At 41.9% G+C, this 24699-nt stretch overlaps 1 protein-coding gene across 2 annotated transcripts in view; it reads left to right on the forward strand.

Moving 5' to 3' along the window:
• LOC132391514 (histone acetyltransferase KAT6A-like) overlaps nt 1-24699 on the forward strand; it is a 187572-nt gene that overhangs the window by 138260 nt on the left and 24613 nt on the right. For both annotated transcript variants that reach the window (XM_059964802.1, XM_059964811.1), the window contains exons 10-14: nt 4775-4916; nt 5877-6038; nt 10425-10518; nt 14774-15005; nt 19013-19193. In XM_059964802.1, the coding sequence (XP_059820785.1) occupies nt 4775-4916; nt 5877-6038; nt 10425-10518; nt 14774-15005; nt 19013-19193 (811 nt within the window). The remainder of the gene's footprint in view (nt 1-4774; nt 4917-5876; nt 6039-10424; nt 10519-14773; nt 15006-19012; nt 19194-24699) is intronic.

Genomic DNA, 24699 nt, shown 5'->3' on the forward strand with positions numbered 1-24699 from the left:
AACATGCTTGCCGCAGTAGCGTAGTGGTTAGTGCGACGATATTGCATCTCGGGGTGTTCTGGAGTTCAAAGTTCACTTCTGGTGCCCACTGTAAGGAGTCTGTATGTCCTGCCCATGGAATGCGTGGGATTTTCCCTGGGTGCTCCAGGTACCCCCAGTCCAAAGATGTACTGGGTACGCTAACTGGTCATTGTAAATTGTCCCGTGATTAGGTTAGGATTAATTGTGTTGGATTCTGCTGAGGCGGCATGTCTCGAAGGGCTGGAAGGGCATATTCTGCGCTGTATCATGAAATAAAATATCTACTCAATCAGAATCATATTTAATATCACTGGCATATGTTATGAAATTTGTTTCAGAAGCAGGGCGTAGACTAGAGTGAGAAGGAGAGCTTGGGGGAGGGGTTGGGGGAAGATGATGGTCTTAGTGCAGTAATCTTGAATCAAAAATGATGGTTACTCTACAGGAAGCAAATCAACCCCCTGCGGGAAACTTAGTGATCCTCTGGGTACTGTGAACTGATTTTTTTTTTACAAATGAAACCTTGCCGAGGGCTGGGATATTTAATTGTTCAGCTCCAAGTAATCTTACAAGCCATTACCCTAGCAGGCAAGCTATTTCTGATTGGGCAGAGAACAGCTTGTTTACCAGTGCTGGCTGCCGATTCCCTCTGTAGCTTTAACTATTCAAACTGCAGCAATTTCTAGGTGTGCACAATGGACCAAATCCTTTCCCTGTCACTTGTATTGTGCTTACATAGAGCCGCTTGCCACTTATTCACTCAATGTTGGATCTCAGTACTTCAAATTAAATCCTGCTCTCAGGAATTCATGATCTTACCACTTAAACATACAATACTGATGGTTTTCATTACCCTGAACACTGAGCATTTAGCTCATTATACGCCAATCCCTTGTCACACATTTTCTGTTTGTCCGTTGCAGTGTGCTTTAATGAGGCTCATCATCAGCGCTCCAATGCATTTTATGTTGAAATAAGGTATAAAGAGCTCATTAAATCAAAGAGACACAACCGAGTGGTTAAATTAGGTTGCGATCTCCTTTATCAGTATTGAAGTATGCTGCAACACTGATTGTGCCCATTAGTAGATAGTGGTATAACTAATGAATTGCAGCTCCCAGCCTTATTACAGCAAATCAAGCCTTTAACATGCAAAAATGGCCATACCCTTGCTGATATTGTCAAAGCAAGTACCGTCTATTGTCCTTGATATCAGTACTTTAAAGTGTTGTCAGTTGGTGTATTTAATTAAATTGAACCAATTTGTTTTGGGAAAATAAAAAAAATCTCTTTAATGTGGTACGATTTTCTTCTCGATTTAATCCCCTCAATTTATTCCTCAGAGTATTGGCTCTTTGCAGTTCTGAACACCAGGCATACACCAGTATCCGGTGTTTGTAATCCTGAGCCGAGGAAATAGAATCATAGTCCCTGCCAGCCTCAACTAGCAATAAACGGAGGGAGGCAGTGGTTTTCTGTCATAAATACAAGCCAGCTGATCAGTCTACCTCAGAATGTTGAATGACAGCAGACGCGCAGATGGTCAACATGCAGCAAGATTGATTTATCAAGCAGAGAAAGAAAAGAGAAGGTGGAGGGTCAGGTGTGATTGTTTAGCTGTCCTGAAAGGATGTTTTACAACGGAACTGTGGTTCTGCTTGTGTCTCTTCAGCTGAATGAATTCAGTCACTTCTTCTCGCCATATTTATTGGCTCAGGTGGTGGGGCGGAGATGTGTCTCTACCAAAGGTGGTGAAAAGTGCTCCTTTGTCCAATAGCCTGCAGTTCTCCCTTGGTCAAGGTGTAGCACTTGCTTTGCCCTCTCGATCACAACCAATTGAAGGAAGCCATGGAAGCAGGAGGTGGATGGTTGTATGAGCAGCTGGTGTATTTCACAGGCCTGGTTGTGTGACCACTGATGCCAGGCAGACAGTTTCTCTAGAGTGTTGATATTGGCTGGGATCACCCATCTTGTAAAGACACAGCCCAGGAAAAGGCAATGGCAAACCACTTCTGTCGAAAAATTTGCCAAGAACAATCATAGCCATGATAGTCTACGTCATGTGACATGACACACGATGATGAATATTGAGAATCTGGTGTTATTGGCAATGTTCAAGCTGTTTTGTTAGGTAATGATTCCATATACAGTGGATTTATCTTTATTCTTGATATCAGTATATAGATAACAATGTATTTAGTCTCACAGTTACTGAAAGTGTTTACTGACAGAGATGTATCACATTATTGGAAACTTCAGTAGTTCTGAGGTGACAAACTGTAAATAGGTTTGTAAAGTAAAGAACTAGCATTTTGGGTGCCTAAAGTCACATTCTACACTATAACAGAATTAACAGCAGCTAAGGGAAATCTGTTCATGAATTGTAGGGTTCTCTTTATTGTCTATGATAGACACCTGTTAAATCCTGTTTATTGAATACGAGGTTGTTACCTTTGAGTTCAACTGGCTTCCTGCATGTTGGCAATGTCTGTGTACACTTCCATTAAATTCAGTCACCCCAGTGGCTCACCAGTTCATGCTGCTGCCTCATGATTCCAGTGACCAAGGTTTGATCTTTGGGTGCTGCCTGCGTGGGGTTAGCATGTTCTCTCTGAGACCTCATGGGCTTCCCAATTGCTCTGATTTACTTCCAAATCCAAGATGACCTACAGGTTGGCTGGTTAATTGGTTACTGTACACTGATTCTAGTGCAGGTGGATGGTCGGAGAACTGTGAGGGAGTTAACAGAGATGAAGTGCACTACATGGCCTTCCATGTGGTAAGGAAAAATAATGAGAATGAAATACATACAGTATATTCAGTAAACCCATATCTTACGCATATGTGACATTTGAGCCTTGAGTACACTTAGAGGCCACTATTAGATACACCTGTACACCCACTCATTAATGAAAATCGGCCAATCATGTGGCAGCAACTCAATGCATAAAAGTATGCAGGCATGGTCAAGAGGTTCAGTTTTTAAAGAATGGGTGCAAATTGTGACCTAAGTGACTTTGATCATGGAGTGATTGTTGGTGCCAGATGGGGTGGTTTGAGTACCTCAGGAACTGCTGATCTCCTGGGATTTTTACATACAGTAGTCTCTAGAGTTGCTATAAACAAAAAAAAAACAGTGAGCAGCAGTTCAGTGCGTGAAAACAGCTTGCTAATGAAAGCTGTCAGGAAAACGGCCAAATTGGTTCAAACTGACAGGAAGGCAACAGCAACTTAAATAGCCGTGTGCTACAACAGTAGTGTGTGAAAGAGCATCTCTGAAGGCACATGTCGAACCTCGAAATGGATGGACTACAGCTGCAGAGGCCCACAAACATACACTCAGTGGTCACTTTATTAGGTACAGGAGATACGTAATAAAGTGGCCACTGGGTGTATATGACAGTAGTGTAATGCTTAATCAATAGCAATACCTCCTTCCCATTGATCTGCATACTGGGAGTGGTGACAGAGAAGGATCTTAAGACTATATCGTGTTGTGCTTCCAGGAATGAGAGTACTATTGGCATCTGCTGAAGAGGGATCATGCTCACATTATGAACTGGATGCTCTCCTCACTACAGTAGTGGGAACCAGGCATGAAGCACTGCTTTCCACCGGCACTCCCAATGTTATGCATTGCTACTGGCTCTGGGTAGAGAGCCTATCAGTGCCGGCTAGTGTCGAGCAGGCCAGGAGAGCAGTGTGTCTGCTCAACATTGAGATGTGGGGCTTGAGGCTGCACCCTAGCCAACATGGTGAACAAGGGCCATTGCTGTACTAGGAGGCCTGAAGCAGTTGCTCCACAGGTTGACTAATTCCCTGGATATGACAACACTGGATGTGATGGGTCTGCTGTCTCTCCCCATCTCTTTGTTTGCCTCCAGAGCTTAACCCAGTCCAGAGATTTCTCAATGGCACTCTCAGTCCCCAGTGATGGGAACATTCAGTGTGCCTGCCTGTGTTTAGCTCTGAACCCCATGTCTTGAAACTGAGGCATCGCACAGGCAGTCTCCATATGCCCAACACCAAGTCCTTACAAACAGCATCTCCACATTGAACTACTGGACAATTGATTGCTGTCCCACGTGCCGACTGGAGTTCTTTGCTAGGATTCCAGATCACTCATATCCCAATATATTAGTGAATTACAATGGGGAGGTTCCCAGCCCACACAATTGGAGCAGGATTTTCTTTTTAAATTCAATGGGGTATATGAACTGAGGACACAAGAGTAAATTACTGAGGCAGCACCAAGTAGGGTACAAATATAATCCTGCTAAGATGTACTGGTTTTCTGGGCTTAAAACAGTTGGTTTTGAGCAATTTGGAACACTGGTGCTGTTTCTCTCAGAATGCATTTGTGTGATGAAACAGCTTATATCTAGAAAGGAGCAAGTACATTGCATTGAAAGGCATCACTTCATGGTTTTAAATTAAACTATTCGACACGTGGTGAAGATGAAATAGGTAGTCCTTTTGAAGGTTCTCAGCCCAAAAGATCAACTGTTTATTCTCTCCATAAATGCTGCCTTACCTGCTGAGTTTGTCTAACATTTTGTGTGGCTCTGGATTTTCAGCATTTGCAGAATCTCCTGTGTTTGTGAGTAGGCAGGAGATTTGTTTCTAAATGTACTCATTGGATCTACACATAAAATAATTAATGTTATGGGAGGATGGGTAGCATGATATCAGGTTGGATTTTGGAGCGTATTTTTTGTGGCAGTGTCCTTATCTCTGCATCTGTCTCTCACAGGCTGCCGAAGTTATACTTGTGTGAATTTTGCCTGAAGTACATGAAGAGCAAAAGCATTTTGCAGCAACACATGAAGAAATGCAATTGGTTTCACCCACCAGCAAATGAGATTTACAGGAAAGACAACATCTCTGTGTTTGAAGTAAGTTTCATGGTTTTGACTTCCATGAAATGGGTCTGCCATGGAGCTACTGAATTATAATGCAGAGGTCAGACTATGACACAGTTTAACACTCAAGATAACTGTATTCCAAATAGTTGTTGGGTGCTATTTCTCTGCTTCCAGGCAATGGTACTTGTAACTGTCCATTTAAAGCAAAAACCACCATACACCCACACACAGGTATACATCTGTATTTCAGTCTCACACCCCTCCCCAAAGGCAAGCAGGCACATGTCACAAATGCACATGTGTGCAAAAGTCCTGCACGTTAATTCACACAAACCACATGTCCATATGCAAGCATACAAAGACACACACCCTTCACAAACTCTATCTGCACAGTAGACTTTCTGTCAATCTCCTTCTGATTGTCTCTTCAATCTCCCTAAAACAAGCTCTTGTACTTCCCAATCCTGTCCCCACAGGCCCATCTCTCCTTCCCCTTTAGCCACAATGCTTCCCCAACCTCCCTACTTTCTTTCCTTTCCCTATCTTCTGCCCACTGCAAATTACACTCTTTCCTCACTTTCATAACACATGGTTTTCCCTCCACAATGTATGTAATCCAATCAACGTCAACTATCTTCAAAACTTGAAAGACATTGCATCGTTATACTATAAAATTGAAACTACTATTAAGTTGCTGGATGTTTTTGAATTCAACGAGAGCTCCAGTTTGGTTTGTTTTTCATTGGAAATAAATTTAATTTCCAGGAACTGTTCTGTAGAAATAATTTTAATGATTACTTTCTTTGTAGAGACAACTTTAGTGAGTTAATTTCAGCAAGTTAAAATTTTCAACCATCTTGTCTCCCAAAATGAATCCTTTGAATGACAGTTGTTTCTAGAAATGTCTTTGATAATCAAGTGCTCTTCCTCCTTGAAGAGGAACCGACCTAATCTAAAATAATTTTTCCATCAATTATCTTTTAATTATAGGTGGATGGGAACATCAGCACCATATACTGTCAGAACCTTTGTCTACTGGCCAAGCTGTTCCTTGACCACAAGACCTTGTATTATGATGTTGAGCCCTTCCTCTTCTATGTGCTGACTCAGAACGACACCAAGGGCTGTCATCTTGTGGGCTACTTCTCCAAGGTGAGTCCCTGCTGTGTTTACTGGAAGCTAATAAACCGACAGTGCAAGACAACAGGTAATTGTCATAGGACATTGCAGCATAGTACTGGCCCTTTGGCCCGCCATGTTGTGCCGACCTTTTAACCTACTGTAAAATCAATGTAACCCTTCCCTCACAAATGGCCTTCCATTTTTCTCATGATTACATCACTTAATTTTCACAACATGTTTTTGATACTAGTTATTGTCTTGAGCCTTTCGGTAGAAGTTCTGGCATTGAGTCCACAACTTTCTGAAACCAGTCCTGTGTTAGGTAATAACTTAGCTCATTTTGTCAGTTTGTTGCTGAACTCATTGTTCTGTGACCACTATTGTCATGTCCAAGGCAGTGGCAAGAGTTCTAGCTGATTCCAGTATTAGGCTTCCTGTATGTCTACGAAAGCCCACAACACTGGCCCCTTCAAATGTTTTTTAAGCTCCTGCCTTGCCCCAGACCGGACATTAAAAAAAGCCATTGGAGATTTACTAGTTCCTACCTTGGGTGATGAGCTGTTTTATGATTTTTAATCCCCTACCATTTTTAGAAAAAAGATTACACTTAGTTTCATTGACTTCCTTATCTCCAGTATCCCTTTCCAGTCCTCCTATCCCATTGTTCGGAATTCCATCTGGCTGGCCTTCTGCTCTGTTGTGGCTTCTGAGGCAATCAGGTCAAAGTTATTCATTATCTCAACCTTGACTACTTGGGGTTACCTATCTGCAGCTTCTGACACATTGTGAGTGACACCGTCTTTCTCTACTGATCCTTAGGAGGGCGAGATCTCTACAGCCAGGCTCATTACATCTCAACAAATCAAGTCAAGTTTATTGTCTTTTAACTATATATATATGTGTATCGCCAAACGAGACAATGTTTTCCCAAACCAGGGTGTAAAGCACAGTGGTACTCATTAACACACATGTAACACACAATAACTTAGAAAGTAAGAAATCTATAAATGAATTATGTATGGATAAACAAAGTAAAGTGCATAAATTAAATACTGCAGGGTTCGGTACAAATTATCTGGTGACATTCAAATGTGATGCAGCAGGAAGCTGTTTCCCATCCTGACCGTTCTTGTTTTTAAGCATCGGGGTATCCTGCCTGATGGTAGAATGTCAAAGCGGATGTGTGGGATCCTTGATAATACTAAGGGCCCTGTGTACACAGTGCTCCTGATAAATGTCCCCAATTGGTGGTACGGAGACCCTTATGACCCTCTCAGCTGCTCTCACAATTGTTTGTAGGTACTTCCGGTCCAGTGCATTGCTGCTCCTGTACCATATGGAGTTGCAGCTTGTCAGGACACTCTCAATGGTGCTCCTGGAAAATTCAGTTATGATGGGGGTGGGGTGGAGAAGGGGAGCCTCACATGCTCAAACTCTTCAGGAAGTGAAGGCATTGCTGTGCCTTCTTATTCAGGAAGCTGATATTGATGGGCCAGGTGAGGTCATCTGTGATATGAACTCCCAGGAATTTGGTGCACTTAACGCTTTCTACGGTTGCAACCTAACTTGTCAGCATTGTTGAGGAGATTTAAATTAGCATGGGGCATTGGAATGCTAAAGCTTAGCATGGATCCAGAAAGGGCAAAGCAGACCTGGGAATGCAAGGCCGAACAAACAAAAATAGCAAAGTATGACAAAAGTGGACCCGAACTGTGCTAAGGTGATTGGGGCAGATTGGTTGAAGGCACAAACAGAAGCTAATAAATTATTTTAGCTCTTATTGAAGCATGGCGATAAAAAGACATGAGTTTAGAAAGCAATAGTATGACGAGGGAAAGAGTAGATGCTCACAGGAACCACAGAAAGTTGTGTATGATTAAAGAATCTGGATTAGCTTTATTTGTCACATATACATCAAAAGAATAGTGATATGGATCATTTGTGTAAAATCAAGTCAGCCAGGATTATGCTGAGCAAGCCCACAAGTGTCATCGTGCTTTCGGCACCAGCATAGCTTGCTCACAACTCACTGACCCTAAAGATACATCTTCGGAATATGAGAGGAAGCCTGACCACCTGGGCAAAACCCACGAGGTCACAGGGAGAATGTACAGACTCCTTACAGAGTTGGTGTTGTGTTAACCGCTGTGCTACCATACCGTGGTGTTTGCTTTAAGAAGAAGGCAGTCTATCACTTTTAACGAGTAAGTGGACAAAATATTGGAATGGATTCATATAGTAGGATAGAAAGTATTAACACACTTAGGGTCTTCAGTAATGTATAAGTCATCACACCCAGTTGAAATGAATCTATGCCAAGCTATTTAAGTAAGAGGAGAAAATTGAAGAGGTTCTTACTATTTTTAAATCTTTACTGAGTATAGGAGTGTTTCCAGAGTATTAGAAGAATGTTATTCTTTTATTTAGAAAAGGAAGAAAGAATAATCAATTAACTACCTGCCATGTAGTTTAACTTCATTTTTGGGCACATTATTAAAGCTGTATAAGGCTAAATTTAGAAAGCCATAAATGAAGCCAGGGTACTAAAGGCCTGCTAATCTGATTGAATTTGTTGTAAAAGTAACAAGGAGAGTTCAACAAGAGTACTGTGTGATGTAGTCTACTTGGATTTTAGTGAGGCTGTTGACAGGGTTCCACACAGCAAATTATTATATAGGATGACAACCCTTGGGTCCCAGAGAATAGCAAATTGGATCCAGAACTGGCCCAGTGACAGGAAGCAAAGGAAACTTTTGTCACTGGGTGCTATTAGTATTGGGGATAAAACCCTTACTCTTTGAATTAGATATTAATAAGTTAGATTTCAATGCACAGGCATAAGGAAGTTTGCACATATTACAAATTTGGCTTTGTTGTCCGCAGTGAGGAGGAAAGCTGTGGACTGTAACGAGATATAGATAGTATAGTCAGTAGTTAGATAAGTGTCAAATAAAATTTAACCCTGAGAAGTGTGAGGTGATGTATTGTGTAAGTTGGAACATGACAGGACCATAAGACATAGGAGCAGAATTAGGAGGCCATTTGGCCCATTGAGTCTCCTCCACCTCCTCCTGTCTTCTCCCCATAACCTTTGGTACCCTTACTAATCAAGCACCTATCAACCTCTGTTTTAAATAGAGGTGGAGAGACTTGGTCTCCACAGCTGTCTGTACCAATGAATTTCACAGATTCACCACCCTTTGGCTAAAGAATGGTGTTTGTTAAAGAATGGCCCCATGGTGTTTGACTTTATGGGTTTAAATGGGCTATCCCCCTCTTTTTTCTAAACTCCAACAAATGCAGTCCCAGAGCTATCAAATGCTCCTCATGCTTCAACCCTCGTGACTATATAATATGGAAATGTACACTCAGTGGCCACTTTATCAGGTACAGGATTTGAACCTAGTTTGGTCTTCTGCTGCTATAGTCCATCCACTTCAAGGTTTGACATTCTGTAATGCATGGTTATTTGAGTTGCTGTGAGTTTGAACCAGTCTGACCATTCTCCTCTGACCTCTCTCACTAACGAGGTGTTTTCACCCACAGAACTGCTGCTCATTGTTTTTTTTTTGTTTTTCATATAATTTTCTGTAAACACTAGAAAAGCCCTGGGTGATTTAGTGGTTTCTGAGATACTCCAACTACCCTGTCTGGTGCCAGCAGCCATTCTGCAGTTAAAGTCACTTGGATCACATTTCTTCCCCATTCTCATGTTTGGTCTGGACAACCACTAAACCTCTTGACCATGTCTGCATGCCTTTATGCATGATTGTTGCCATAGGATTGGCTGATTAGATATCTGCATTAACAAACAGGTGTACAGAATACAGTGACCGCTGTGTGTATATAATAAACAGGAGATTACTGAGAGTGTAGGGAAACAGAAGAACTATCCACAAATCCTAAAAGATAGCAGGGAGGTGGTTAAAGATACTTTACAGGATGCTTTTTGTTTTTTAGTCTACACAAAGAACATCAAAGCAGGGAAATTATGCAAGTTAGATCACAGCAGGGTGCTCATTATTGCTGCCAGTTATTGCTGCTGTCCACAAGCCTTTGGGTGCACAGAACTACTTAGAAATCTACTGGGCCAAAACTAGAAATTGCACTCAGTAATTTTAGAAAAGGAAATGTTTGTTTCTAATTTATGTAAACCCAGAAAGAACATTTATTCTGTAATAAATTATCTGTACATATTGTTTTTATGGCAAAGATGTTACATTGTAAAATGCCACAAACCATTTGGAGGATAGTTGGGGGTAGAAAGCTGATAATTTTATGGCAAACTTTGAACTCATATCCAGTAAAACTTGGGAATTACCTGGGGTGTTAGTTTTCGTTAATGTGCACTCTCTATATTTGTTTTTTTTTGCTAATGTTCTTTTTTTTCCCAATTACTTCTCCCTTCCATTTCAGGAGAAGCATTGCCAGCAGAAATACAATGTGTCCTGTATCATGATCCTTCCCCAGTACCAGAGGAAGGGATATGGAAGGTTTCTCATCGACTTCAGTAAGTGAATATTCTTGTAGCAAATTTATGAAAACCTTTTCTTTATAAAGAGCTGTGATCAAATCCCGAATGAGTGACAAGTGATATGTACCCCCCATGCATAAGGCAGTGTTTGAAGTATTGAATGTAGTTCCATTCTAAGCAATTGGAATAAATCTGAGCAACATCCTTAAGTTCAGTAACATATCCCAGAATACAGGTAGCTGACATTTGTTAGAGTTTTTGATTAGTGTCATTTTAAGGTTTTTAGGTTCCTACAAACCCAAAACCATATTAGATATTCGCTTTGTGGGAGAAGCCAGAGAATGATAGTAGATGGCTGTCTGTCTGACTGGTGGCCTGTGACTAGTGCAGTGCTGGGTCCATTGTTGTTTGTCATCCGCATCAATGATCTGGATGATGGATGACGCCAAGATTTGGGGTGTAGTGGACAGTGAGGAAGACTATCAAAGCTTGTAGTAGGATCTGGACCAGCTGGACAAATGGGCTGAAAAATGGCAGATGGAATTTAATGCTGACAAGTGTGAGATATTGCACTTTGGGAGGACCAATCAGGATAGGTCTTACACAGTGAGCAGCAGAGTACTGAGGAGTGTGGTAGAACAAAGAGATGTGGGAATATAGGTCCAGAGTTCATTAAATGTGGCATTACAGGTAGGCAGGGCCGCAAAGAAAACTTGGTCTTCATTGATCAAAATATTATGAGATGTTATGTTGATGTTGTATAAGGCATTGGTAAGGCCTAATTTGGAGTGATGTCTGCTGCTTTGGTCGCCAGCCTACAGGAAAGATATAAATAAGATTGAAAGAGTCGAGATAATTTACAAGGATGTTGCTGGCACTGGAGGACTTGAGTTATAAGGAAAGATTGAATAGGCTAGAACTTCATTCCCTCGAACATAGAAGACCGAGGGGAGATTTGATAGAGGTATACAAAATTATGAGGGGTAAATACAAGCAGGCTTTTTCTACTCCGGTTGCGTGGGACTGCAACTAGAGGTCATGGGTTAAGTGTGAAAGGTTTAAGGGAAACATCAGGGGAACTTCTTCACTTAGAAGGTGGTCAGAGTGTGGAATAAGCTGCCAGTGCAAGTGGTGGATGTAATTTTGATTTCAGCATTGAAAAGAAGCTTAGATGGCAGGGGAATGGAGGGCTATGGTCCTTGTGCAAGTTGAAGGGAGTAAGCAGTTTAAATGGTTTGTTATTGATCAGATGTGCCAAAGGGCCTGTCCCTATGCTGTACTCTTCTATGACTATTCTTGAACTTGGAGCAATATGCACAATCATAATTAAATTCAGGAACATTTTATTTTATGCTTGAGTCTTGACCTTGTATGTTCTATCTTATATATGTTCTGTTTACTTGCATCATTCATAATGTTAGAGCAGAATGAATGTTGTTTACTAGATTACAATGACAGAACTTTGGTTTATCCAATAGGCTGGGGGTTTCAACTTCTTTTAATGCTATAGACAAATACAATTAAGCAAGGGGTCCATGGACCCCAGGTTGGGGAACCCTGCTACAGGTGATCAAGTCCATTAGATTTAAATAAATTTTCTTTTTGAGTTATAACCAATTGCAGAAAATACACCACTTGTTAAGTTCAGTAATAGTCCTCACTTCTTAAACCATTTTGTATTTCCATGGATGCCTGCCTATGTCCAGCAAAATGTACCTAACCAATTCCCTCCAGAGTCAAAAATTGCGTGAAAGTCCTCTTTTGAAATGTTTACCCTCTGCACAAGTACTGAGTGTAAGGCACGTTCTTAATGCCATACCTTATATGGAGATCCAGATGAAGCAGACCCTTTAAAATGGTGAAAAGGAAGAGTTGAATGCACATGTGCCATGTGACAGGCTACATAAGCATGACTTAAAGCATAAATTGATTCTTCTGTCAACACACAAATGCACTGGAGGAACTCAACAGGTCAGGCAACATCTATGGATGTTTTGGATCAAGACCAGGAGTTCTCAATCTGGGGTCCATGGACCCCTTGCTTAATGGTGTTGGTCCATGGTATAAAAAAGGTTGGGAACCCCTGATCAAGACCCTTACAGATGGAATATTGATTGTCCATTTCCCTTCATAGATGCTGCCTAACCCTCTGTACTTTTCCACTGCCTTTGTTTGTTACTCCAGATTTCCAGCATCTGTTGTCTTTTGTGTCTCCATTTTTTTGCTGCCAGAGAATGATCTGGTTCAGCTGCACACTTTCTGACAAAGCATTGCAAAATCTCCTCTAAGGTTATGTGTAACAAGGTTATATGTTATCGGAGGACTGTTGCCCATGTGAACATCCAGTAAACGCCTTTGCCTAGAATAAAGTGTTTACCTCAAACCTCACTGTACTGCAACACAGCTGTACAGGAAATGCAAATGGGACCTGATAAGATTACACACATAGATCTTAAACATGTTTAAACCCTTAGGATGATAGGAGAAGGTTGACGAATTTTCTTTACAACAATCAACTGCTGCCAGCAAAGAAACTCAGTGCAGAATCCAAGCTAGAATGAAGGAGCACCATCAAAACAATATAGAGATACCAAAAATATTTTTCCCCCAGACTATGATAAAACAGGACAAAAGTGACCTGAATTTATTTATCACTGAATTGAGCAATCAGTTTTCTCACGGAATAAAGATGAAATGTAATCATTGGCTTCTGACAATTTCTGTGGAGTCTTCATCAAATTTCATCCAGTAAATGCTTTGGAAAGTTGGCATTTTATAAGTGGCATATGCTGTCTTGTAGTTGGAAAGTATAAGGGCAATTGTATATTGACATTGGTTTTCCTTCCACAGGTTGCTCTGTACTGGAAACAGTGAGCCAAATTATAACAATATTCACAAACGAGCCTACTTTCTAAGTCATTCAGAATGGAGTGCTTGTCTTGTGAAAGTGTTTTAACATGTTAGACTGCTGGTTGTGACAGTTTCACCATATCTCCAGACTGCAAAAAAAAGGAAAAAAAAATAAATAAATGAATACAATAGTGATTTTTCACAGATGAACAAAAACACCTTTCCACATCTTCATTCATCTGTCTTCTGTTTTCCCACTCCTTGTTCAACCCTCTCTAGTTCGTAACCTACTTTTGTTGTTTTCTACCTTGTGCTGACTTTTCTCTGGTCCGCTTCCACTTCTGTCTGCTACTGACAACACACACAAAATGCTGGAGGAACTCAACAGGCCAGGCAGCATCTATGGAAAAGAATAAACAGTTGACGTTTCGGGCCAAGACCTGTCATCCGGAAGGGTCATCAGTCCTGATGAAGAGTCTTGGCCCGAAACGTTGACTGTTTGCTCTTTCTCCATAGATGCTGCCTAGCCTGCTGATTTCCTCCAGAATTTTATGTATGGATTTCTAGCATCTGCATGTTTTATCACGTTTGTGTTACTACTACTACTGCGAAGTCCCTTCCAGGGATGCCTACCCTGAAGAAGTTTAAATCTTCCCTTCGATGGGAGTTCAGTGAAACCTTCTCTTACTTTTCCTCCTCTGGGATCTCTGTTGCCCTCAGACTGTTTTGAGTCCTGATGAAAGGTCTCGGCCCGAAATGTGGACTGTTTACTCTTTTCCGTAGATGCTGCATGGACTGAGTTCCTCCAGCATTTTGTGTGCATTGCTTGGATTTCCAGCATTGGCGGATTTTATTGTCTCTGTCTCCTACTATTTCTTTTCCTCTGCCTGATACCACTTTCCTCATCGTTGCAATTATTCCTCTACTCCCCGCATATGGTAACCACAACTCACTCACTTTCCTCACACATCGCTCCTTACTCCTCCACCTGTCTGCTATTCATTCAGGAGCTAATACACCAGCCAGACCTATTATTTCAATTCCCTGTGTGTAGAACTTGCAGCTGAGACTATTGGACAGTTAGTTCCCAGTTTTTTGCCAGGGCCATATTGTAAACCAGCTGTGGATAATGGATGTACTTTGTGTTAACTCATTGAATGCTTTATTTCTATTGTCTGTGGTTCATTTTGCAGCACCTAAGTCATAGTTGAATTCAGTTTATAAAGTCTGAGGCAGGACTGGCCTCTTCAATTCGCTGTAACTTTGTGGTCATTAAATAGCACATTTCCTCCCTTCCGTGGTGCAGAATCCCTTGTGTGCAAAATGCTGATGTATTAAGCTAGATTCTTTGAATGTCAATTTGGCTCAGCTTTTCTGCTCTTGTTTGAGGTCTGACAGTTGTTTTTGAAAACTGACTGACATGAAACTTCTGTGTACTCAGGTTATTTGCTTTCGAAGCGGGAAGGCCAGGCTGGGTCCCCAGAGAAGCCTCTGTCTGACCTGGGCCGACTCTCTTACATGGCCTACTGGAAGAGTGTGATCTTGGAGTGCCTTCACCAATGCCATGACAAGCTACTTAGCATCAAGAAGCTCAGCAAACTAACAGGGATCTGCCCCCAGGACATCACCACAATCCTCCACCATCTAAAGATGTTACAGTTCCGCAATGACCGGTATGTCAGTGCCCCGCTGCTCATCAGTGACTTTTCTTTCATTGATTTTTCTTGCTCCCCTTCTACAAAGTATACTGTGAGTAGTAAAACCAAGCAATTTTTGGCTTGTGGTGGATTAAATACTCAGTAGCCATTTCTAAAGTCTGCCTATCTGACCAAGCCTGTGGTTCTCAATCCTCTTATTTCTCTTGTAGTCCGGTTCCACTTTTGTTTAATGATGCACTTGCAGGGTGTCTTATGCTGGTTTTCATAAGGCTGTAAATAAATAGAAGTTGTTATAGAGTCATATTGTACAGAAACTGGCTGTTTGTCCCACAATCTCCATCAATGCGTATACCAATCCTGCTTATCAGCACTTGGTCGATAGCCTTCTATGCCATCATTGAGTTGTACAGCATAGAATTGGGCTCTTTGGACCACCGTATCCATGCTGACTTTTTGCCCATCTACTGTCTCTAAACTAGAATAAATAATTATTCTTCAGTCTTCTGGCAGGTCACTTGGGGTTAACAGAGGGATAATTCTCCAACAGTGTCACAGCAGTCTTTTCCCTTGCACCGAAAAACAGCCTAGGATAGATCTCATCTGGCCCTGGAGATTTATTAACCCTCATATCTGATGACACCTCCTTAATACTGACTCCTTCCAGATTATCCACACATCTCTTTCTGAACTCACTATTCTTCATGCCTTTCTCCTTGGTGAATAATGTATTCATTTAGGACCTTGCGCACATCCCCTAACTGTGCACACAGATTAGCCCTTTGGTCTATTTGGAAACCTGTTCCATCCTCTTGCTTCTGAAATGCTGGCAGAATAGTACTGGGGCAGCGCCATAGCGTAACAGTTAGCATTACATAATTACAGTGCCAGCAACCTGGGTTCAATCCCCGTTGTTGTACATTCTCCCTGTGGGATTCCTCCTGGTGCTCGGGTTTCCTGCCATATTCCAAAAACCTATGGGTTAGTAGGTTAATTGGTCACATGGGGGTGTAATCGGGTGGCATGTACTCATTGGGTCAAAAGGTTCTGTTGCTCTACTGTATTTCTAAATAATTAAAAAAAAAATAACGTCTTAGGATTTTCCTTATTCATACTTGCCTAGGATATTTCTTCTGCCCTTTCTTCCTCCGTTGATTCCTCTTTTAATTTGTCTACTGCACATTCTGTGCTCCTGTCATTTATTCCCTATTTTTTTCTGAATGAAATCCTCAAAATATTTTGTCAGTCAAGGTTCTCTTATCTTTCTATCTTTATCTTTTACACCATTCAGCATATGCTTGCCCTGAACTCATACTAACTTTCTTTTAACCAACACCCTCTTACCAACTGTCACTTTACCTGCAAGCATCTGCTCCTAATCTACTTTCACTAGGTGCTGTCTAATGCTTCTCCCCACAATTCTAGACGTTAATAAAAGGAACAGCCCTACCCCTTTCCATAACTTGCAGAATTATTGTCACTGTTCCCAAAGTGTTTCCATACTGACACTTTCATCACCTTCACAGTTTCAATTTCCTGCCCCATCCCTAGTAGTCATCATTGCGTGACCTGTCGTATGACATAGGCAATCATGGTCTTTGACCATGACTGTTGGTAAAATTTTCTGCAGAAGTGGTTTGCCACTGCCTTCTTCTGAGCAGTGTCTTTACAAGGTGGGTGACTCCAACTGTTATCTATACTCATCAGAGGTTGTCAGCCTGGCATCTGTGGTCACATAACCAGGACTTGTGATAGACACACCAGCTGCTCGTACAGCCATCTGCCTCCTGCGCCCACAGTTTCACATGAGCCTGATTGTCAGGGGTGGGGTTGCTAAGTAGGTGCTACATTTTGCCCAAGGGTGGCCTGAGGCTAATGGAGAGAAGGAGCACCTTGCATCTCACCTGGTAGAGATGTATCCCCATCCCACCACTCAAATATCTAGTAGTACTGTCTCAGAAACTTTCTAAGATGCTCTAATCAAACTCCACCCCATCTAATCCTATTACATTAAGGCGATCTTAGTCACAGCATATACAGTAGAACAGTACAGTGCTTTACAGACCTTTGGCCCATGATGCTGCGCTGACCAAGAGATAAGAGCAGAAATAGGCCATTTGGCCCATAGAGAATGTTCTGCCACTCAGTCATGATTGATCCTTTTTTTTCCCTCTGCTGAGCCCCACTCCCCAGCTTTCTCTCTGTGACATTTGATGCTGTGTCTAATCGAGAACATGTCAATCTCTGCCTTAAAAACAGCAAAAGACCTGGACTCCACTTCTGCATTTGGTAACAAATTCCACAAATTCACCACCCTCTGGCGAAAATAATTTCTCCGCGTCCCTCTTTTAAATGGATGTCCCACTATCTGGGGCTGTGCCTTCTTGCCCTTGACTCTCCCCTCACCCCCCTTCATTGTCTAGGCCTTTCACCATTCGAAATGTTACAATGAGGTCCCTCCCCCATCCTTCTGAATTCCAGCGAGTGCAGATCCAGAGCCATCATACATTCCCTGTTTGATAACCCTTTCATTTCCAGAATCATCCTTGTAAACCTCCTCTGAACCCTCTCCAATGCCACCACATCTTTTCTTCTATGAAGAGCCCCAAACTGTTCGTTGTTCACAATACTGAAGGCGATTCCTCACCAGTGCCTTATAAAGCCGCAGCATCGCATCCCTGCTGTTATATTCTAGATCTCTTGAAATGAATGCTAACATTGCATTTGCCTTCTTCAGCACTGACTCAACCTGCAAGTTAACCTTTAGGGTGTTCTGCACAAAGACTCCCAAGTTCCATTGCATCTCAGATTTTGGATTTTCTCCCTGTTTAGAAAATAGTGCGCACATTTATTTCTACTACCAAAGTGCATGACAATGCATTTTCCAATATTGTATTTCATTTGCAACTTTAACCTACTCCAGTTATTTTGGGAAAATTTAAATCCCCACTCTCAGAACCCAGTTGCTTTTACATTTTCAACAACTTGATTACATGTCTATTCCTCTAATCCTCATTGACTATTGGCTAGTCTGCAAAGTAATATAATTCTTTAATTAGACCATAAGACATGAGAGCAAAATTAGTCCATTTGGCTCATTGATTGTGCTCTGTCAAAGAGATGATTTGGTATGAGTATATCCTATCAGTTGAAACAGCTATGAGTTCAGGATATCCTCTGCCATTATGTCACCCCAAATCAGCAGTGCATCTCCCCTCTCCTTTTGCAATCCCCCTTATCAGGCCTGAAACTTGTATACCCTGAAATGCTCAATTTTATTTTTGATACAGTGCGAAATAGGCCCTTCTGGACCTTGGAGAGCATGCCGCCCAGCAATCCCCCAGTTCAACCTTAGCCTAATCTTGTAGCAATTTACAATGACCAATGAACCTACTAATCAGTACGTCCTTGGACTGTGGGAAGAAACCGGAGCACCCGGAGGAAACCCAAGGGTTCACGGGGAGAACGTGCAAACTCTTTATAGAGAGCAGCAGGAATTGAATCTGGGTTTCTGCTACAGTAAAGCATTGTACTAACCCTCTACACTAAGCTGCCAGTTCTACCCTTCTTTCAAGTATCTTTCCATAATTGTGTTTTTAAATACTTGTTTAGAAACTGTGCCTGGCTCCACCACCCACTCTAGCATGTTTTCTATATTCCTGTCATACTTTGGGTGGAAACTTTCCTCTTGGATCCTTCTGAACCTTTACACTTTCAAACTTATCCCCTCTAATTTTAAAATCCCTCTCAATTGGTGAAATGTTACCTACTACCTACAATGCATCTAATCCCCTTGTAATTTATAAACCTCAATCATGTCCTCCTTCAGCCTTCTTGTCAGAAGTAGAAATAAATAACAGCTAATGGCTTATATTTTTAGTAATTGAAGCAAATGTTGTTGGACTAAATAGCAAACATTGAAAAGCACAGTTACATACCTATACTCCTGCTGTTGTGGTCCTCTGGTGCGTTCTAAAATTCATTGTGCATCTGCCTTTGATGTGTTTCTTCTTAAATCGTTAAAGGTTTCTGGTCATCCGTCGAGAAAAACTGATCCAGGAGCACATGGCAAAGCTCAAAGCTAATCCACGTCAGATTGAAGTTGATCCTGAGAGCTTACGATGGACGCCTTTAATCTTTTCAAACACAGTAGTGTCAGAGGAAGAGGAGGATGAAGAGGAGGAAGAAGAGACTCCAGCATTAAAGGTAACTGTTCAAAGGACAAGTCAGTGGAAAAAGGCTCTCTGATTCTCTTTCTCATTGATGCATCAAACAGCTTTACCCTCTGAGCCAAATTTTACCAGATATAGATCTAGCACCATAATTGTCAGAGAGTTAACTGTGACTTATTTCTTTACTTACTTGCTGCCCATTACGCCACTGGTGTTTAGGGCAGGAATGAAGGTCCTCCATCTCTGGTGGTGTTCAGGGCTTCCTTCATCATGTCAGTAGCTTCCTCTTGGTTTTGACTACTGTCAGTCATGCAAGTCTTAGGTGGAGACTCAGGAATACCGTTGTGCTCAGATTTAGAAGTCTTCTCTATTGCTGTTTCCGTAACTATTTTGTTTTTACCAGTCAGGGTTGTTAGCCCTGAGCTGAACCCCCGAACCTGGAGAACTAGTGGACCACTCTTAGTCTGGCCTCAAATCTTTGATCTGTTTGGTATGGGTGACCCTACCAAGAGCCAAAGCTTAAAGCCCTGACTCTGGCCAACATAGCCCTCCACGTCATTGAGGCATGCAAGTTTCCAAACCACGACAAGCTTGTGGTCCTCTTGGAGGACTTGGTTATTTAATTGCACATTAAATAAGCAGATGTTGTACCTGACTCTACATTTACTAGTTATCATCCTAAACTTTAATCGGCTTAATTTGGCCTCCGTTATCACACAATTGTGCTTGTCCTGAATTAAATATATTGCAATACAGAACCATAATACTCCAATAGTTTCCTCCGAATCTAGCAAAAATAGGGTTTGATCTTAGCCCCTCTGCATGTGTAAGTGCGCTGCATTGTCATCAGGTGGCAGCAGATGCAATGATATTTTACATGGACCTCACTTGTGTGGGAATTGAATGTAAATGTAACACGATTGAACTTATACTTTGTAAAGAATGGGTCAAGTATTCTCTTGTCCAAGCAGATTTATCATAATGTTGAGTACATTGTAATGGTTTTGACCTACTGACAGTTTTCAAGGCATCACGGGAAAATTAAAATTACTTTGTTCTGTAACCAAGTTCTATTCAGAATCTACAGCACAGAAACAGGCCCTTTAGATGATCTATTCCATGCTGAACAATTGTTCTGCCTAATACCAATGCAGGGCATTGATATTATAAAGCATGCAGCAAAGGTGGAATTTCATCTGAACTCATTAAGCACAGTAAATCTCCTCTGTGCCTCGCCTCCCAACCACCAAAACTTTTACTGAAAAAGTGGCTCTCTCCCAAGAGATGTGCAGACATCATTGTGTTCCAAAACAAAAGGGTGATCAAGGAGACAGCAACATTTTAGCATCAGTCAAGAAACCTTTGCCAGAGTGAGTTTAGAGGTTTGCCTTTGGCTGACAGTGTAATATGTTGCTTCAGAGTGTGTTAGACATGATGTTTTTCTAATATAATCTCCAAGAAACACGAACAACTTTGGTAAGTTCTCCAGTTATGCTGAGCTTTTGTGGATCTTACCAGAGTATTGAACATTTTGAGTACAGTTGGTTCCTGTCAAATCTTTGGCTGTTCCATCAGAATCAGGTTTACTGTTACTGATATTTCATGAAATTTGCTATTTTGTGGCAACAGTACAGTGCATGAAAAAAAATTACTGTACGTTACAAAATAAATAGTGCAAAAGACAAATAACGAGGTAGTATTCATGGGTTCAGGGATCATTCAGGAATTTGATGGTGTCGAGAAGGAAGCTGTAATTTAAACATTGAAGGTGGGTGTAGATGCTCCTGGTCTTACTCCCCAATGGTAATAACAAATAAAGGGAATATCCTGAGGATCTTTAATGATGGGTGCAACCTTGAAGCACTGCTTCTTGATGTGGCTCAGAAGGGTAGGGAGCGGATGAAGGCAGCAGTAATAGAGGACTCTGTAGTTAGGGGGTCAGACAGGCGATGCTGTGGGCGCAGAAAAGAAACATGGATGCTAGTTTGCCTCCCTGGTGCCATGGTCCGGGATGTTTCTGATCACATCCATGATATCCTGTGAGAAGGTGAACAGCCAGAGGTTGTGGTACACATTGGTACCAATGACATAGGTAAGAAAAGGGAGGAGGTCCTGAAAACAGACTACAGGGAGTTAGGAAGGAAGTTGAGAAGTAGGACCTCAAAAGTAATGATTTTGGATTACCGTATGCGCCACGCGACAGTGATATAGGAATAGAGTGAGGTGGAGGATAGATGTGTGGCTGAGGGATTGGAGTAGGGGGCAGGGATTCAGATTTCTGGACCTCTTGGGGCAGGCATGACCTGTACAAAAAGGATGGGCTGCACTTGAATCCGAGGGGGACCAATATCTTGGCAGGGAGGTTTGCTAAGGCTAATGGGGAGAATTTAAACTGGAATTGCTGGGGGGTGGGAACTGAACTGAAGAGACTGAGGAAGAGATGGTTGGCTCACAAATAGAGAAAGCTTGGAGACTGCTGGTTTGATCGCTCAGACTGATGGTTTGAGATGTGTATTTTAATGCAAGAAGCATCATGAACAAAGTGGATGAGCTTAGAGTATGTATCAATACTTGGAGCTACAATGTTGTGGCCATTGCAAAGACTTGAATGGCTTAGGGGCAGGAATGGTTACTTAGAGTGCCAGGCTTTAGATGTTTCAGAAAGTACAGGGAGGGAAGCAAAAGAGGTGAGGGTGTGGCACTGCTAATCAGAGATAATGTCATGGCTGCAGAAAAGGAGGAAATCATGGAGGGGTTGTCTACTGAGTCTCTGTGGGTGGAAGTTAGAAACAGGAAGGAGTCCATAACTCTACTGGGTGTTTTTTTATAGACCACCCAATTGTAACAGAGACATCGAGGAGCAGATAGGGAGACAGATTCTGGAAAGGTGTGATAATAACAGGGTTGTTGTGGGAGATTTTGATTTCCTAAATATTAATTGGCATGTCCATAGAGCAAGGGGTTTAGATGGGGTGGATTTTGTTAGGTGTGTCCAGGAAGGTATCCTAACACAATATGTAGATAAGCCTACAAGAGGAGAGACTGTACTTGATCTGGTATTGGGAAGTGAGCCTGGTCAGGTGTCAGATCTCTCAGTGGGAGAGCATTTTGGACCTAGTGATCATAATTTTATCTCCTTTACCATAGCATTAGAGGGGGATAGGAACAGACAAGTTAGGAAAGTGTTTAATTGGAGTAAGCGGAAATATGAAGCTATCAGGCAGTAACTTGAAAGCAAAACTGGGAACAGATGTTCTCAGGAAATGTATGACAGAAATGTGGCAAAAGTTCAGGGGATATTTGCGTGCCATTCTGCATAGATATGTTCCAATGAGACAGGGAATGGATGGTAGGGTACAGGTATTGTGGTGTACAAAGGCTGTTGAAAATGTAGTCAAAGAAAAGCTTACCAAAAGTTCAAAAAACTAGGTAGTGATAGAGATCTAGAAGATTATAAAGCAAGCAGGAAGTAGTTTAAGAATGAAACTAGGAGAGCTGGAAAGGGCCATAAGAAGGCCTTGGCGAGCAGGATTAAAGATAACCCCAAGGCATTCTACAAATACGTGAAGAGCAAAAGGATAGGACGAGAGAGAATGGGACCAATCAAGTGTGATAGTGAAACAGTGTGTATCGAACCGGAGGAGATAGCTGAGGTACTTAATGAATGCTTTGCTTCAGTATTCACTACAGAAAAGGATCTTGGCAATCATAGGGATGATTTGCAGTGGATTGAAAAGCTTGACCATATAGACATTTAAAAAAAGGATGTCTTGGAGCTTTTAGAAAGCATAAGGTTGTATAAGTCTCCGGGACTGGATGAGATGTACCCCAGGCTACCGTGGGAGGTGAGGGAGGAGATTGCTGAGCCTCTGGCAATGATCAATGGTGATGATGGAGGTTCCGGAGGATTGGAGGGTTGCAGATGTTATTCCGTTCTTCAAAAAGGGGAGTAGTGATAGAAATAGAAATTAATAGACCAGTGAGTCTTACTTCAGTGGTTGGTAAGTTGATGGAAAAGATCCTGAGAGGCAGGATTTATGAACATTTGGAGAGGCATAATATGATTAGAAATAGTCCGCAAGGCTTTGTCAAAGGGAGGTCGTGCCTTATGAGCCTGACTGAATTTTTTGAGGATGTGACTAAACACGTTGATGAAGGTAGAGCAATAGATGTAGTATATATGGATTTTAGCAAGGCATTTGATAAGGTACCCCATACAAGGCTTATTGAGAAAGTTAGGAGGCATGAGATCCAAAGGGATCTTGCTTTGTGGATCCAGAATTGTCTTTCCCACAGAAGGCAGAAAATGGTTGTAGTCAGGTTATTTTCTGCATGGAGTTCGGTGACCAGTGGTGTGCCTCAGGGATCTGTTCTGGGGCGTTTTCTCTTCCTGATTTTTACAAATGACCTGGATGAGAAAGTGGAGTGGTGGGTTAGTAAATTTGCTGATGACACAAAGGTTGGGGCTGCTGTGAATAGTGTGGAGGGCTATCAGAGGTTACAGCAGGACATCGATAGGATGCAAAACTGGTCTGAGAAGTGGCAGATGGAGTTCAACCCAGATAAGTGTGAGGTGGTTCATTTTGGTAGATCAAATATAAAGGCAGAATATAGTATTAATGATAACACTCTTGGCAGTGTGGAGGATCAGAGGGATCTTGGGGTCCGTGTCCAAAGGACGCTCAAAACTGCTACACAGGTTGACTCTGTGGTTAAGAAGGCATACGGTGCATTGGCCTTCATCAACTGTGGGATTGAGTTTAAGAGCCGAGAAGTAATGTTACAGCAATATAGGACCCTGGTCAGACCCCACTTGGAGTACTGTGCTCAGTTCTGGTCACCTCACTATAGGAAGGATGTGGAAGCCATCGAAAGGTTGCAGAGGAGATTTACAAGGATGTTCCCTGGATTGGGGAGTATTCCTTACGAGAATAGGTTGAGTAAACTTGGCCTTTTCTCCTTAGAGTGGCGGAGGGTGAGAGGTGACTTGATAGAGGTGTATAAGACGATGAGAAGCATTGATTGTGTGGATAGTCAGAGGCTTTTACCCACAGCTGAACTGGCTATCACAAGAGCACAGTTTTAAGGTGCTTGGAAGTATGTACCAAGGAGATGTCGGGTAAGTTATTTTACTCAGAGAGTGGTGAGTACATGGAATGGGCTGCTGGCGATGGTGGTGGAGGTGGATACGATAGGATCTTTTAAGAAACTCCTGGAAGGGTAAGTGGAGTTCAGAAAAATAGAGGGCTATGGGTAACCCTAGTTAGTTTCTAAAGTAAGTTCATGTTTGGCACAGCATTGTGGGCTGAAGTTTTGTGAAGTGGTGCTGTATTTTTTCTGTGTTTCTATGATGTCTTCGATGACAAGGAGTGTTGTGCCTGTGATGGAGATGAGTGAGTCTACAACCCTCGGCAGCCCTTTGTGAGTCTGTGATACAGCCAGTCAGAATGCTCTTGACCATACATCTGCAGAAATTTGCAAGAGTGGTGACTTTATTAAGGATGAGGTTTAAGAATACTTGGTAAAGTAGGCCAAAGTCA

Source organism: Hypanus sabinus, chromosome 1 (genome assembly GCF_030144855.1).
Source record: "Hypanus sabinus isolate sHypSab1 chromosome 1, sHypSab1.hap1, whole genome shotgun sequence".
In the NCBI taxonomy this organism is placed as follows: Eukaryota; Metazoa; Chordata; class Chondrichthyes; order Myliobatiformes; family Dasyatidae; genus Hypanus; species Hypanus sabinus.